Source organism: Terrapene carolina, unplaced genomic scaffold, assembly GCF_002925995.2.
Source record: "Terrapene carolina triunguis isolate 2854851 unplaced genomic scaffold, T_m_triunguis-2.0 Scaffold261, whole genome shotgun sequence".
NCBI lineage: Eukaryota > Metazoa > Chordata > Testudines > Emydidae > Terrapene > Terrapene triunguis.
Window position 1 is genome coordinate 549,196 of NW_020664612.1, and position 11,920 is coordinate 561,115.

The window sequence follows — 11,920 nt, forward strand, 5'->3', positions numbered from 1 at the left end:
CCAGCCAGCCAACTCCTCTCACAGTTCCCTCAGCTTTGAAGCCAAGCAGTCAACTGTTCCCATCTGTACAAGGGATCAGTTACCTCCTCCCCCTGCTAGCAGACTGGCTTTGGCTTTCAGCTGGGCCAGAACCTGAGCACTAGCTCAAAACACTCCCTGAACTTTGGGCAAGTTTGGATCTGGGTCCAAACTTCATAGCTGGTTCCTAGATCTCTAATGTCTGGACTGAAGCCTGAGATCCCAAAGTTTGGTTGGGCTCCCCACTGCAGCGCTGGCCCCTATTTCTCTCTGCAGGGCTGAATCAAAAGCCTGGCTCCTAATCCTCTCTGGTAGTGTTTTATCCCCACTTGGCACAGGTGGACATGACTGCCCCAGGGGCAGGGCAATGGAGCATTAGACCTGGGGACTATCCTATTAAAAATAGAAGAGATCCCTGCCTCATTCACCCAGCCACAGCCACCGAACTGCTCTGGGAGAGGCAACCCACCCAGCAGCTGTAAACAAGACAAAGGTAATTGAATCCAATACCAGCCCTTCTGGGAAACCCCAGTGGCCAGAGCTGCCAGTAAGTGCAGGCTTGGAATTCGCATGAATAAAGCAATCAGATGAAACAGGATGTGTGATGCCCTGATAGGACACGCCATGGTGAGAGGGTTGCCAAGTTTGTTTGGACATATACCTGGAAGTTTCATCGCATGACATAATCTTTAATTAAAAATTAATTTCTGGGGACTAGGACAATGCTGGAGGGTTGGCAGGCAACCGTACTTGGTGAGGGTTAGGCAAGAAGCTGTTCCAGTAACTCCAAGGCACATCAGTGCTAGGCCAAAATGTCTATGAGTAATATGAACTCTTAAGGAAAACCCTGCTGTTCAGGGAAGTATTTTGAAAATGGACTCATTGAATTTGGGATTAAGGCCTGTGTGAGGAAAATGACTTCACAATAGTTATGTTTAAGGACAAAATATTTTAATCAGCTTTTTTAAAAGAGATCTGCTCCATTTTTAGGGCCTGCCCTTTTTGGTTTTTATTGTATTTAATTTTCCCCAGGAATGTATTGGTGTTTATACCACAACAAAAACCGGTGAAAATCGGTGCAAAAAACTATTATTTTTCAGGGTAAATATCGGGGGTTATTTTGGTGGATGGAAGGAGGGGAGTATTCAGTAGATTAATGCTTTGATGAATGGAATGAATTGTGGCTTGCTGCAGAACTAAAATGGAACTCAAAACCCAGTGTGACCTCTGAGTTTAAGAAAACAATAGATCTCTAATCCCCAAATAAAGCTTTTCATTTGAATAAACAGTTTACTGTTGTAGACTTAGAACTATTAGCTTATAAATATTTACATTTAATAATTGGGCCGCACCATTTGCAGCTCATACACTCAACTTCATCCTTTTCTCATGTTTTGGTTTTTAACTTTTGAATACTTCCTTGTGTTCTGAAACATCTTTTGATAGTGATTTTCATTTTCCTCCTCTTTTAGTGTGTCAGATCTTTAACCCGTTATCTGCTAACAGCGTGAAATGGTGGGCCTCAGATTCATCAGCACATTCAGATGCACATGTATAACCCATGTGCCTAATAGGGAGATATCTCTTTAAGAGGCCAGCTGCCAATGATGCATGCCAGGGTGTGGTTGTTCCAGTTGCAGTAGAGGAATAAACATGGCTCTAGAGAAGCACTTGGGAAGGGAAGGGCCTGAGGCAAGATTGTTCAGCTCTGGATTTAAACTTTCCCAGAATGACCGGGGGTTACTCTCACCTGCAGGGGTGTGGGCAATGCATCACGCCCATCTCTTATGGGACTTGTCACAGGGAAGAAGACAGAAGGAGAGCCTTAATTACACACACACAAACAAAGGGCTGGCTGCAAAAAGCTTGAATGTAAGATACTGGTTCTGTAAGACTGGCTGTAGTTAAGCAGGGTTATCTGGTAACAGGGCAGAAGCCAGATGGGCTACGCTGCTTCCACAGGAAAGCAAAGAGACAACTAGCAAAACTTAAAACAAAAACAAAAAAACACACACACACACCCCACCAGCCTTAGTCAGCTGCCCAATGTGGCAAGAGCAGGGTTTCAGCAGTGGGCTGGACTAGTGACCCAAGCAATGAGCAGGAGGAGGTGCGCTAGGGCCTGATCCTGCTCCCATTTCAGTCCATGGGAGCTGCATCAGACCCCTTCACCTAACACAAGAACCAGGGGTCACCCCTCACGCAATGGAATGAATAGGCAGCAGGTTTAAAACAAACATAAGGAAGTATTTTTTCACACAACACACTGTCAACTTGTGGAACTCATTGCCAGGGGATGTTGTGAAGACCAAAAGTATAACTGGGTTCAAAAAAGAACTAGATGAGTTCATGGAGGATAGTTCCATCAAGGGCTATTAGTCAAGATGGTCAGGGATGCAACCCCATGCTCTGGGTGTCACTAAACTTCTGAATGCCAGAGGCTGGGACTGGATGACAGGGGATCACTCCATAATTGCCCTGTTCTGTTCATTCCCTCTGAAGCATCTGGCACTGGCCCCCATCATATGGCCCACTAGTCTGACCCAGTACGGCCATTCTTCTGCGTGGGACATCATACAGGAGCTAGCGCAAAAGTGGGCAAACTACAGCCAGTGGGCCACACCCAGCCCGCGGGATCGTCCTGCCTGGCCCCTGAGCTCCCAGCTGGGGAGGCTGTCCCCCAGTCCCTCCCCTGCTGTCCCCCCTCCCCTGCAGCCTCAACACACTGTGCCACCAGCACTTTGGCCCGCTGCTCCTATCGGGCAGCGCAGGCTGCATGGCTGGCTCCAGCCAGGCGGCGGGGCTGCGAGCTCCTGCTGCTCTGAGCAGCATGGTAAGGGGGTGGGGAGTGGGGGGTGTTGGATAAGGGGCAGGGGTTCCCGGGGGCAGTCAGGGGACAGGGAGCAGGGGATGGTTGGATAGGCATGGGAATCCCAGGAGGGCTGTCATGGGGCGGAGGTGTGGATAGGGGTCTGGCCAGTCAGGGGACAAGGAGCAGGGGGGCTGGGGTCCCGGGGGGCAGTTGGGGGTGGGGTACCGGGGGGGGTCAGGGGACAAGGAGCGGGAGGGGTTGGATGGGTCGGGGGCTCTGAAGTGGGCAGGAACTGAGAGGGGGCAGATAGGGGGCGGGGCCAGGCTGTTTGGGGAGGCACAGCCTTCCCTACCCGGCCCTCCATACAGTTTCGCAACGCCAATATGGCCCTCGGGCCAAAAAGTTTGCCCACCCCTGGGCTAGCACCTCGCTGGTGCAGCAGAGCCTGGGATCAGCCTGCTAGTCAGTGAATGAGGCTAATGTGGATATTGCCTGTCACTAATAGGCTGGATGTTCTGGCTTCCTTCAGTGAGGGTCACCTTTCCTCGCTGTAGCTAAGTGAGTTCTCTCCTCACGTCCCTGGGTCCCTTCTCCCACCTCTCCCCCAGCAGCCTGCCCTGGCCGTGAGGCCACAGCCTTTCTAGGGTCCCTGATTGCCGTCCGAGAACCAGTCTCCTTCCCCCGTTTCCTCTCTCTCCCAGCCTAGTGTACAGCAATGGCTGGGGGCCGTGCTCTTGCCAACTCCTGCTGCGGGCCTACAGAGGATATGGCTTTCTGCTGCTGGGCCTCCCTGTTCTCTGGGGTGAGCCCTCCCCTTCACTGCCCTCCCTCCCAGTACGCTTCAGTGGCAACATGTGCTCGCTCGGTCTCCTAGACATAGCCCCACTCCCGCGGTGTGCGCCTCTCATCGGTATGTAGCAGGCTCTGGAGTGCTGGATTCACCAATGGCTGCTGGCTCGAGTGTCTCCATTGTGCCTGCCCTGTTCACTGCACCTCTGCTGGGACTGGTGGGGCAGCCGCCACCTGACTCCAGAAGGGCCCCGTGTGGCCTTCCAGCCCCTCTTGGTGAGCACCCTGTGTCTAACTCATGCCTGGCTCCCCCAGGCAGGCTGAGCCTACTGGTCCGACTAGCAGAGCCCTGGTGGAAATGCTGGGGGAAGCCAGAGGCCCCACCCTCCTCCCCAACCCGCCATTCGGAGCCATACAGGCATTTGAGAATTTTGGCCGCAAAAAACAAGCCAGTTTACAAGAGAGAAAGGAAAGTTTATTAGAGCCATTCCCCCCGGCTCGCGGTTCTACTTCAAATCGCTCTAGGAGTGCCTGTCTCTGCAGAGACGCCGAGGGGCACGTCACCCGCAGGAGAGCTGTCACCCTTCCCCTGGAGCCCACCCGGTCGCCTTGTGCCAGAAGGGCTGGCTCACATCACTCCACTGCGCAGTGCCCTGCCGGGCAGCCAGTGAGCAGCCCAGCGGCTGGGCTGTGGATGGAGAGTGGGCCAGTCACCCTCAGAGAAAGGGTGGTGGCGGGTGAAGCAGGGTGGTATGGGGAAGAGTCCCATGGAGGTGGCACAGCAGTGCCCTGGCCCGAATCCCTGTGCCTCAGCGTGTTGGTGGAAAGGAGGAGGGGGAGAGAGCGTCTCTGAGGATGATAGTGCTGCTAGTGTTGTAAGAACAGCTGAAGTGCCGCCCTGAAGCCAGGAGGAGAGCACTGCTCCTTCCCCAGCTCACCAAACAGCAGGTGGCGGCCAGGCATGGGTAGTGAGGGAGCAAGCAGAGCTGGAGAGAGAGGTCGGAAGTGTAGGAAGTGTGGCAGGGGCAGTCCTGCCTGGGGGGCACTGTAAGAGCCAGGACACCCCCCCTCCCCAGCCGGCTGCGGTGGGTCTAGTCTCCAGGTTGCATTGCGTGTGTGACAGCGATGACCCCTGTTGCCACTAGGACGATGATGAGGATGAGCAAGAGGAGGGACAGGACCAGGGCCATGATGTTTAGGCACTTGGCGGTGGAGCCGTAGCTGCTTGCGCCGCTGTGGTCGCCGACGACTTTACGATCCCTGGCCTGGAGGGAGGGAGGGAAGCAAATACAGCACGTGATCCTCGTGGTTGGGGGCAGGGTGTGTGACCCTCTGGGCTTGCAGTCCCAGGGCCCCCAAATTCCCCAATCTCAGCACCCCCTCCCCGTGGAGCATGGGCAGGGGTGTATGAATTTTGGGGCATGGGCCTGTGAGACTTTTGGGGGGGGGACACGTGGGAGAATCTCAAGGCCCTGGGGCAGTGGCTCTCAAACTTTTGTACTGGTGACCCCTTTCACATAGCAAGCCTCTGAGTGCGACCCCCGCTTATAAATTAAAAACACTTTTTTATATATTTAACACCATTATAAATGCTGGAGGCAAAGCGGGGTTTGGGGTGGAGGCTAACAGCTTGCGATCCCTCATGTAATAATCTTGCAACCCCCTGAGGGGTCCCGACCCCCAGTTTGAGAACCCCTGCCCTGGGGCGATGGGCAGATGTGCTGTCAGGGGCCATCAGAGCTTGGCTGTGGGTGAACAGCTGAGCTCCCAGGGGGATGGGCATGTCTGAATGCGGGGACCCTGGGGGCTGGGTTTAGGAACAAGCTGTGTGTTTCTTATCAACCGCCTGCAGGAAACAGGTGTTGCTCACGGGCAGAGAGAAACAACCAGGAAACTCCCCAGAAGGCCAGGGCTGGGAGGGGGAAGCGAATTCCTGCAGCATTGCTCTGCACAGAGGGGCTGAGTGCGAGCGGCAAGAGGTGGGAGACCTGTCGGATCCCCATGTTAGAGCCTTACAAAGCTGCACAGGGGCTTCTCTGTGACCCCTGCGTCTGTAACGGGAGAGGTGCAGGCCCCATCAGCCCCGAGGTCCCTGTGCGTTTAGACTCAGCCCCGGTCTCTCTCCCAGCAGTGGGGTTTCCTACGTCTGGGGCTCAGCCCCCTTGATTCCGGTTCTCTTCCCTTTTAGGGCAGCTCTGTGAGCGATAGCACCCCTTGCCCCAGCCACAGGGCTGTAGGATGTTTGCTCTCCCCCCCATTAGCACCATTAGTGCTCAGCCCCCAGCAACGGAGTCCCCACACTCAGGGCCTCCTTTGCGGTTCCAGTTGTCTCTCATACTTGGCCAGCAGCTGCTTATTATCCCCTTCCTCTGGCCCCAGAGCCGGGCTCTGGCAGGAAGAGGCCCAGCGTGGGAGCTCCGCACGCTCTATCTAGGCTGGGGAAGGGGGTGGGACGGGGGGTTGTGAAGGTTACGGAGCTGGAAAGTTGCTACTAAACCTTGTCCGCTCCCAGGGCCTGAGGGTGACTTAACGGGGCAGCCCAGAATCCTGGCAGCAGTGGTGGGTGGGGGGACCCCTCAGCCCAGCCTGTGGAGCCTCAGCCACTCATGCCCAGCTGCTCCCGGGTCACCCCCTTTGGGGAGAGTAGGTGGCAGGGTGGGGAATCGGGAGAGGCCCATTCCGCGGTCAGAGGGAGCGACAGCAGCCGCGTCTAGGTCAGCCTGAGGTCAAGGGCTAAGCCCGTCAAGGGAAGAGCCTCACCTCAGCCCCAGCGTGGTGCGCACGCATTCACTGCAGCACATGGCCGCAGGCGATTGCCCCGCCACAGGCTCCCCCGCGAGGCTGAGACTCGCAGGCCCCAGACTCGCCCCCGGGGCCACACGGCACGCGCAGGGCAGGGCGGGGCACGGGCCCCTCTCACCTTGACTGAGAAAACCAGCGCCATGAAGCCGAGGCAGCAGAAGTTCACGTAGAGGGTGCTGAAGATGGACCAGATGATGTGGTCGCGGGGCGGGGGCTGGTACATGCTGATAACGGTGGAGCTGACGGTGGCTCCTGGGGGGACCACCCCGATCTCATGCTCTTCCTTCAGGTGCTCATAGTTGTGGTGTGGGAAGGGCTGGTTGCTGCGGGCCGGGAAGGCGTACGGGAGGTTGTCCATCTTCCCGCCGGGTGAACCTACAGCTGCTGGCTGAGCCTGGGCAAAGAGGGAGCTGCTGTGATCTCCCAGGCAGAGCTCAGGACTGGGGCAGCCTGGAGCTCAGAGCAAGGAGGAAGGAGGTGGAGCTGCAAGAGAGGGCTGGCCCTTGGTTTCCTGCTCTGTGTGCGGCTCTCTTTGTATTGTCCCACCTCCCCACTCCTAAGTTTCAGTTTCCCGGCCATTTGAGAGCAAGCTGGAGAACAGAAAGGTTTCCTCTGCCAGCTGGGGTCCCAGGACCCTGCAATCACAAAAGGCCTATGAGTGGGGTGACTCGAATCCCGATATTAGGGGCTTTGTCTTGTATAGGATGTTATTACCCTGGTATTATTCTGATTTTTTCACACTTGCTTTCTGGTCACCTCAGCCCTCTTCCCTGGGATTTGCTTTCCCAGCTGCTCAGCCAACCCCCTGGAGTGCCCACCCTGACTAAGTGGGCAACAGCTGAGAGCGCAGCTCTTGCTGCACCGTTTACCATCACTTTTATCCCCCCTGTTTGCTATCTCTGGGTGGGATGGGGGCCACAGAAAGACAGGCCCAGAGGGTTGAGGGCACTGCACCCCAATAGCTGGGGTACGCATGCAAGGCCCCGCTCAAGGTGTTTTACCCAGGCTCCTGCTCCTAGCACATGGAGCACTAGAAATACAGGCTGGGATTTTTGAGAGCCCAAGGGACGTAGGCGCCCAGCTCCCCACCAAGCCGTCCATCTCACACTCCACGACACATGTATGGAACAGATTAGCGCAGATGTGATCCAGCCGTGAACAGCAGGAAGTCAATAGACCAGTGCATAACAATAGTTTGATCCTATATACCGTAGGTCTCCCTTTGCAACATAGGGGAGGAGCCGCTACAAAGCATGGATCTCAAAGTTCTTTACAAAGAGGGATCCGTTATCATTGCCTTCCTTTTACAGATGGGGAAACTGAGGTACGGGCCAGTGAAGTGACTTGCCGAGGGTCACCGACTGACTCTGTAGCAGGGCTCGGAATAGAACCCAGGGTTTCTGATTCCCAGCCCACGCTGCTAAATCAAACTTGCCTCTAATTGCAGGCAGGAGTGCAACTATAACACTGACACATAGCGCACAAAGAGCAGTGATGGCAAATGCTGCTGGGCTAATGTGAATCCTCATAGCGGGCAGACTTGGAGGAGCATTGCCACCATCTTGGTCTTCCGAGGCTTGTCCCTGTTTCCCTGGATCTGCCCCCTTCCCAGGGCCTGTGCTGAGTTTCCATCCCATGACATATATGTCTGTCAGGATTGGAAGTGGCGGGGTCCTATCACAAGATAGCAGAGCCATGGTGCGAGGCACTCTCACTGCATTACACTTATTGGTCCTGTGCAAAATAGAGCAAAGGTGGCAACTCACTTAAATCTTGGGGGGGAGGGGAGGGAAGGGGAGATGGTCTGTCCAGGTGACTCCTGTGGCCAGGTGGGTTGGGGAGCAGCACTCTGGCAGAAGGAGAAGGCCTCTCTAGGAGCCCAGCCAGGGCTGTGAGACTCAGCCAGGGAAGCTGCTTCTCCTTCAGCTCACTGGAGGCTGGGCATCAGTGATGCGTGAGGAAGCCTAGGGAAAGTCTGGAGCTGTCTGTTTGCTGGGGGATTAGCCGGTTTGCACACTTTCCCTGCTGGGTGGGGGTTAGGGATAGCTCTGCTGACGGGAGCTGCCCGCACAAGCCCTGCTGTTTGCTCAGGCCCTAGGCCAGCGCCGGCTTCGCTAGTAAACAGTGGCACTGTAGTTCTCCCTGAGTTCAGGCCCACCAGGGCCGGCAATGGCGGGAGCGCTAGGGTAGACAGGCCATGGGGCGGTTCTCACCAACCCCAGCAGGGTTAGAGAATGGGATGGTAAAGGTGCCTGTGCCCTGTCTACGCTACTGCTCACACCATGATTACCCTGGGGGGTGAACTAAAGCTAGAGTTAGCTGGTGGAGCTACCCCGCCAGGGGACCCTGCACCTACACTCCCAGCACACCTGTCCCAGGGCCACAGGCTCAGTTAGGAGCTCTGAGGGGCTCCCCATCTCCTAGAGCCCGCCCGCCCAACGGTGGAGGTGACCTGGAACTGGGTCAATGTTTGCCCAGTGATCTAGCGCAGGTGTGGGGCAGTGACAGCGACCGATCCTCGCTGTCCTGCCGTCCGCAGCCCCCCTTCTCTGTCGTGAGACGTGGTGGATACAAAGCAGAGATAGCGATTTCCCCCTCCTGCGTGACTGGTCAAAAGGCAGAGGAAGTGGTGCAGAGCTATGTGGTTTCCCATGAAGATGTGATTCTGTACCTTTCACTCCCCTTGTCCCAACTGCTCCGCTGGCCCTGGGGCTGGGGAGGCCTCTCTGCCTCAGGACTCTCTCCTCTGTGCCTCTCCCCAAACAACCTCTCACTGGGCAGGAGCACAGAGCTTCCCTGCAACCGTCAAAGGGGCGGGATGCAACCAGCTGCAGCTGGAGCTGAACAGGGCCCAGCCAGGTGCTGGAAACAGGCCAGCGAGCATGTTCGCGCTGGGGGAGGGGCGGTGCAGTGTTTGGCTTCATCAGGCCCCTGAAACCGTGTTTCTGAGAAATCACGTGGCCCGTTAGCTCTCGCTTTCCCGACTTGGACGGCAGGACCCTCCTTTCCCGCCGGTTAGGTTTCTGGTGTCAAGGAAAGAGCAAGTGACAGAGCTAATGCGGGGGCGGGTTGGAGGGGAAGAACCTGGAGACATGCAGTGGCTATAGACCCAGCCATACACTGGGCCTCTTCCTAGATACTGCTGCTTCAGCTGCGTCACCTCTGTTCCTTCCCTGGGACAGCCCCCGCATCCTCCTTCTCACTTTCCAGTAAAGCCCCTGCACACCCTCTCCCTGGCGCAGACCACTGGCCCCTCCTCTCACACTCACTCCTGGCACAGAGAGAGAGAGTGTGTGTGTGTGTGTTCACAAGAGAGAGGCTGTAGGAGCAAGGCTGGATCTGGGCTTTTAACAGCCCAGCATTTTGCATCGATGGGTTTTGGTTTAGCCCATTATAAAACTGGGGGCTCCTTCTTGCTAAATTCAGAGCCAGCTTTCAGAACCCACCGCAGCCATAGGATGTGTGGAGCTGCAGCATTGTCAGCCCCAGGCATCCAAAAATCAGACCCCAAAAGAATCAGGATCAAATGTCAGTTTATTTTAAAAAATGTTTGGGGCTCTTCTTTTGCCTACTGGTTTCTGAGCCATCAGAGTTCCCTTGGGTCACATTTTCAAGGTTTTCCTCCACAACCAAGAGGGCTAGGAGCTTAGCTTTGGGGAACACATGCACGCACACACTTTTTCCATGAAATGTTTTCACACACACACACACACACACACACACACACTTTTCCATGAAATGTTTTCACTCACACACCCCCTCACACCCCCACGCACGTTCATGAAATGTTTTTACACACACACACACAAACACACACATTTTCCGATGAAATGTTTTGACTCCTGTAGCTGGCGTCTGCAGATAAATATCAAATATCACAAGACTCACAATAAAAATCACAGAATTTTGCAACTCTGGATCTGAGATTTTAGTTTGGAGAAGTCTCTAGCTCTTGGTTTAGGAACGACAAACTGTGTGTGCGTGTGTGTGTGTGTGTGTAGACACGTGCGTTACTGTCCCCCTCTCCCATGCCACTTCTGCTTTCTCTGGACAAGAACCAAAGCCCAGCCAAGTCAGTGGAAAGAGTTCCAGTGACTCTGATAGGCTTTGGATCAAGGTATCTGTGTGTGTCCCTGGTGGCTAGCACCGCCAGCCACCAGTGCTCCAGCCAGCGCGGTAAGGGGGCAGGGAGCAAGGGGGTTGGATAGAGGATAGGTGAGTTTGGGGGGGTGGATAGGGGTTGGGGCGGTCAGAGAGCAGGGAACAGGGGGTTGAATGGGGGCAGGGGTCCCGGGGGGGCAGTCAGGAAGGAGAGGAGGGGTTGGATGGGGTGGCTGGGGGCAGTCAGGTGTGGGGGGGGTCTGGGGGCGGTCAGGGAACAGGGGGGGTTGGATGGGGCAGCAGTCCCAGGGGGGCCATCAGGGGGCGAGTAGCAGGGGGGTTGGATAGGGGGCGGGGCCGGGCCACGCCTGGCTGTTTGGGGAGGCACAGCCTCCCCTAACCGGCCCTCCATACAATTTCAGAAACCTGATGTGGCCCTCAGGCCAAAAAGTTTGCCCGCCCCTGTGTTAAAGCTAAACTGACAAACGACACTCTGATCCCAGCAGAGGAGTGTCCACACTTGGAGTTATACAGTATAACCAGAGTGGTTTAACTGGTCACTTTCCCCCATAGACAGGCCCTTAGCCCAGCCTTGCAAAAAAACATTCTGCAGCCTAACCACAGCAGCGGCACGGGTGTAAAATCTCTGTGTCCCAATCACACTTGTCTCAAAGAGGTGTGAATGCTGTCTTCCTCCAGGCAGTGAGCTGAGCCTTAGGCCTGGTCTACACTAACCCCCCAATTCGAACTAAGGTACGCTGAAGTAGACGTACCTTAGTTCGAACTTACCGCGGTCCAGACGCGGCAGGCAGGCTCCCCCGTCGACTCCGCGTACTCCTCGCGCTGAGCAGGATTACCGGAGTCGACGGCGAGCACTTCTGGGTTCGATTTATCGCGTCCATACAAGATGCGATAAATCGAACCCAGAAGTTCGATTGCCTGCCGCCGAACCAGCGCGTAAGTATAGACAAGCCCTTAGAGGTTTTAAAGCCCTGCCGGAAGAGGTGTGTGCATACAAAGGGAGACGGGGGAGTATTAGAACACTCCATCCCTGGGAATCGGTGACCTGTTTTAAGTCCTGGGCCACAGGAGGGGGAAGCTTTTCAGCATAAAGACAGACCTGGAATAAGGGCAACACAGACAGCCCAGGTGGTTTCAGGTGAAGCAGGCGATAGAAAGTTTGTGCTTGCTTCAGGGTTAGAACTAGGATGTGGTCCAGCTGACTTCAGCTGCTGAGAATGGGGCGATTAGTATGTTATGAAAGCATGCTAGGAGTGGGAGGAGTCTGGGCCCCCCTGAAAAACAGGCTCTAACTGAGTCTAAGGGAGTGCTATGGGAAATAGCATTAAGTGGGAGTTAACTGAGTGCATTGGAAAAGGTGGATTTATCTCCACTTTG

The 11,920-nt window shown here is 55.5% G+C and overlaps 1 protein-coding gene across 1 annotated transcript; it reads right to left on the reverse strand.

Annotated features, from left to right (window-relative positions):
* Positions 1-4,072: 4,072 nt before the first annotated feature.
* Positions 4,073-6,901, reverse strand: LOC112116036 (dispanin subfamily A member 2b-like). The gene is made up of 2 exons (XM_024213314.2): positions 6,540-6,901; positions 4,073-4,884 (listed from the first exon to the last, which is right to left on the reverse strand). Exons 1-2 carry the CDS (start codon positions 6,777-6,779, stop codon positions 4,711-4,713), a joined length of 414 nt encoding a protein of 137 aa, XP_024069082.1. The 5' UTR covers positions 6,780-6,901; the 3' UTR covers positions 4,073-4,710.
* Positions 6,902-11,920: the final 5,019 nt, after the last annotated feature.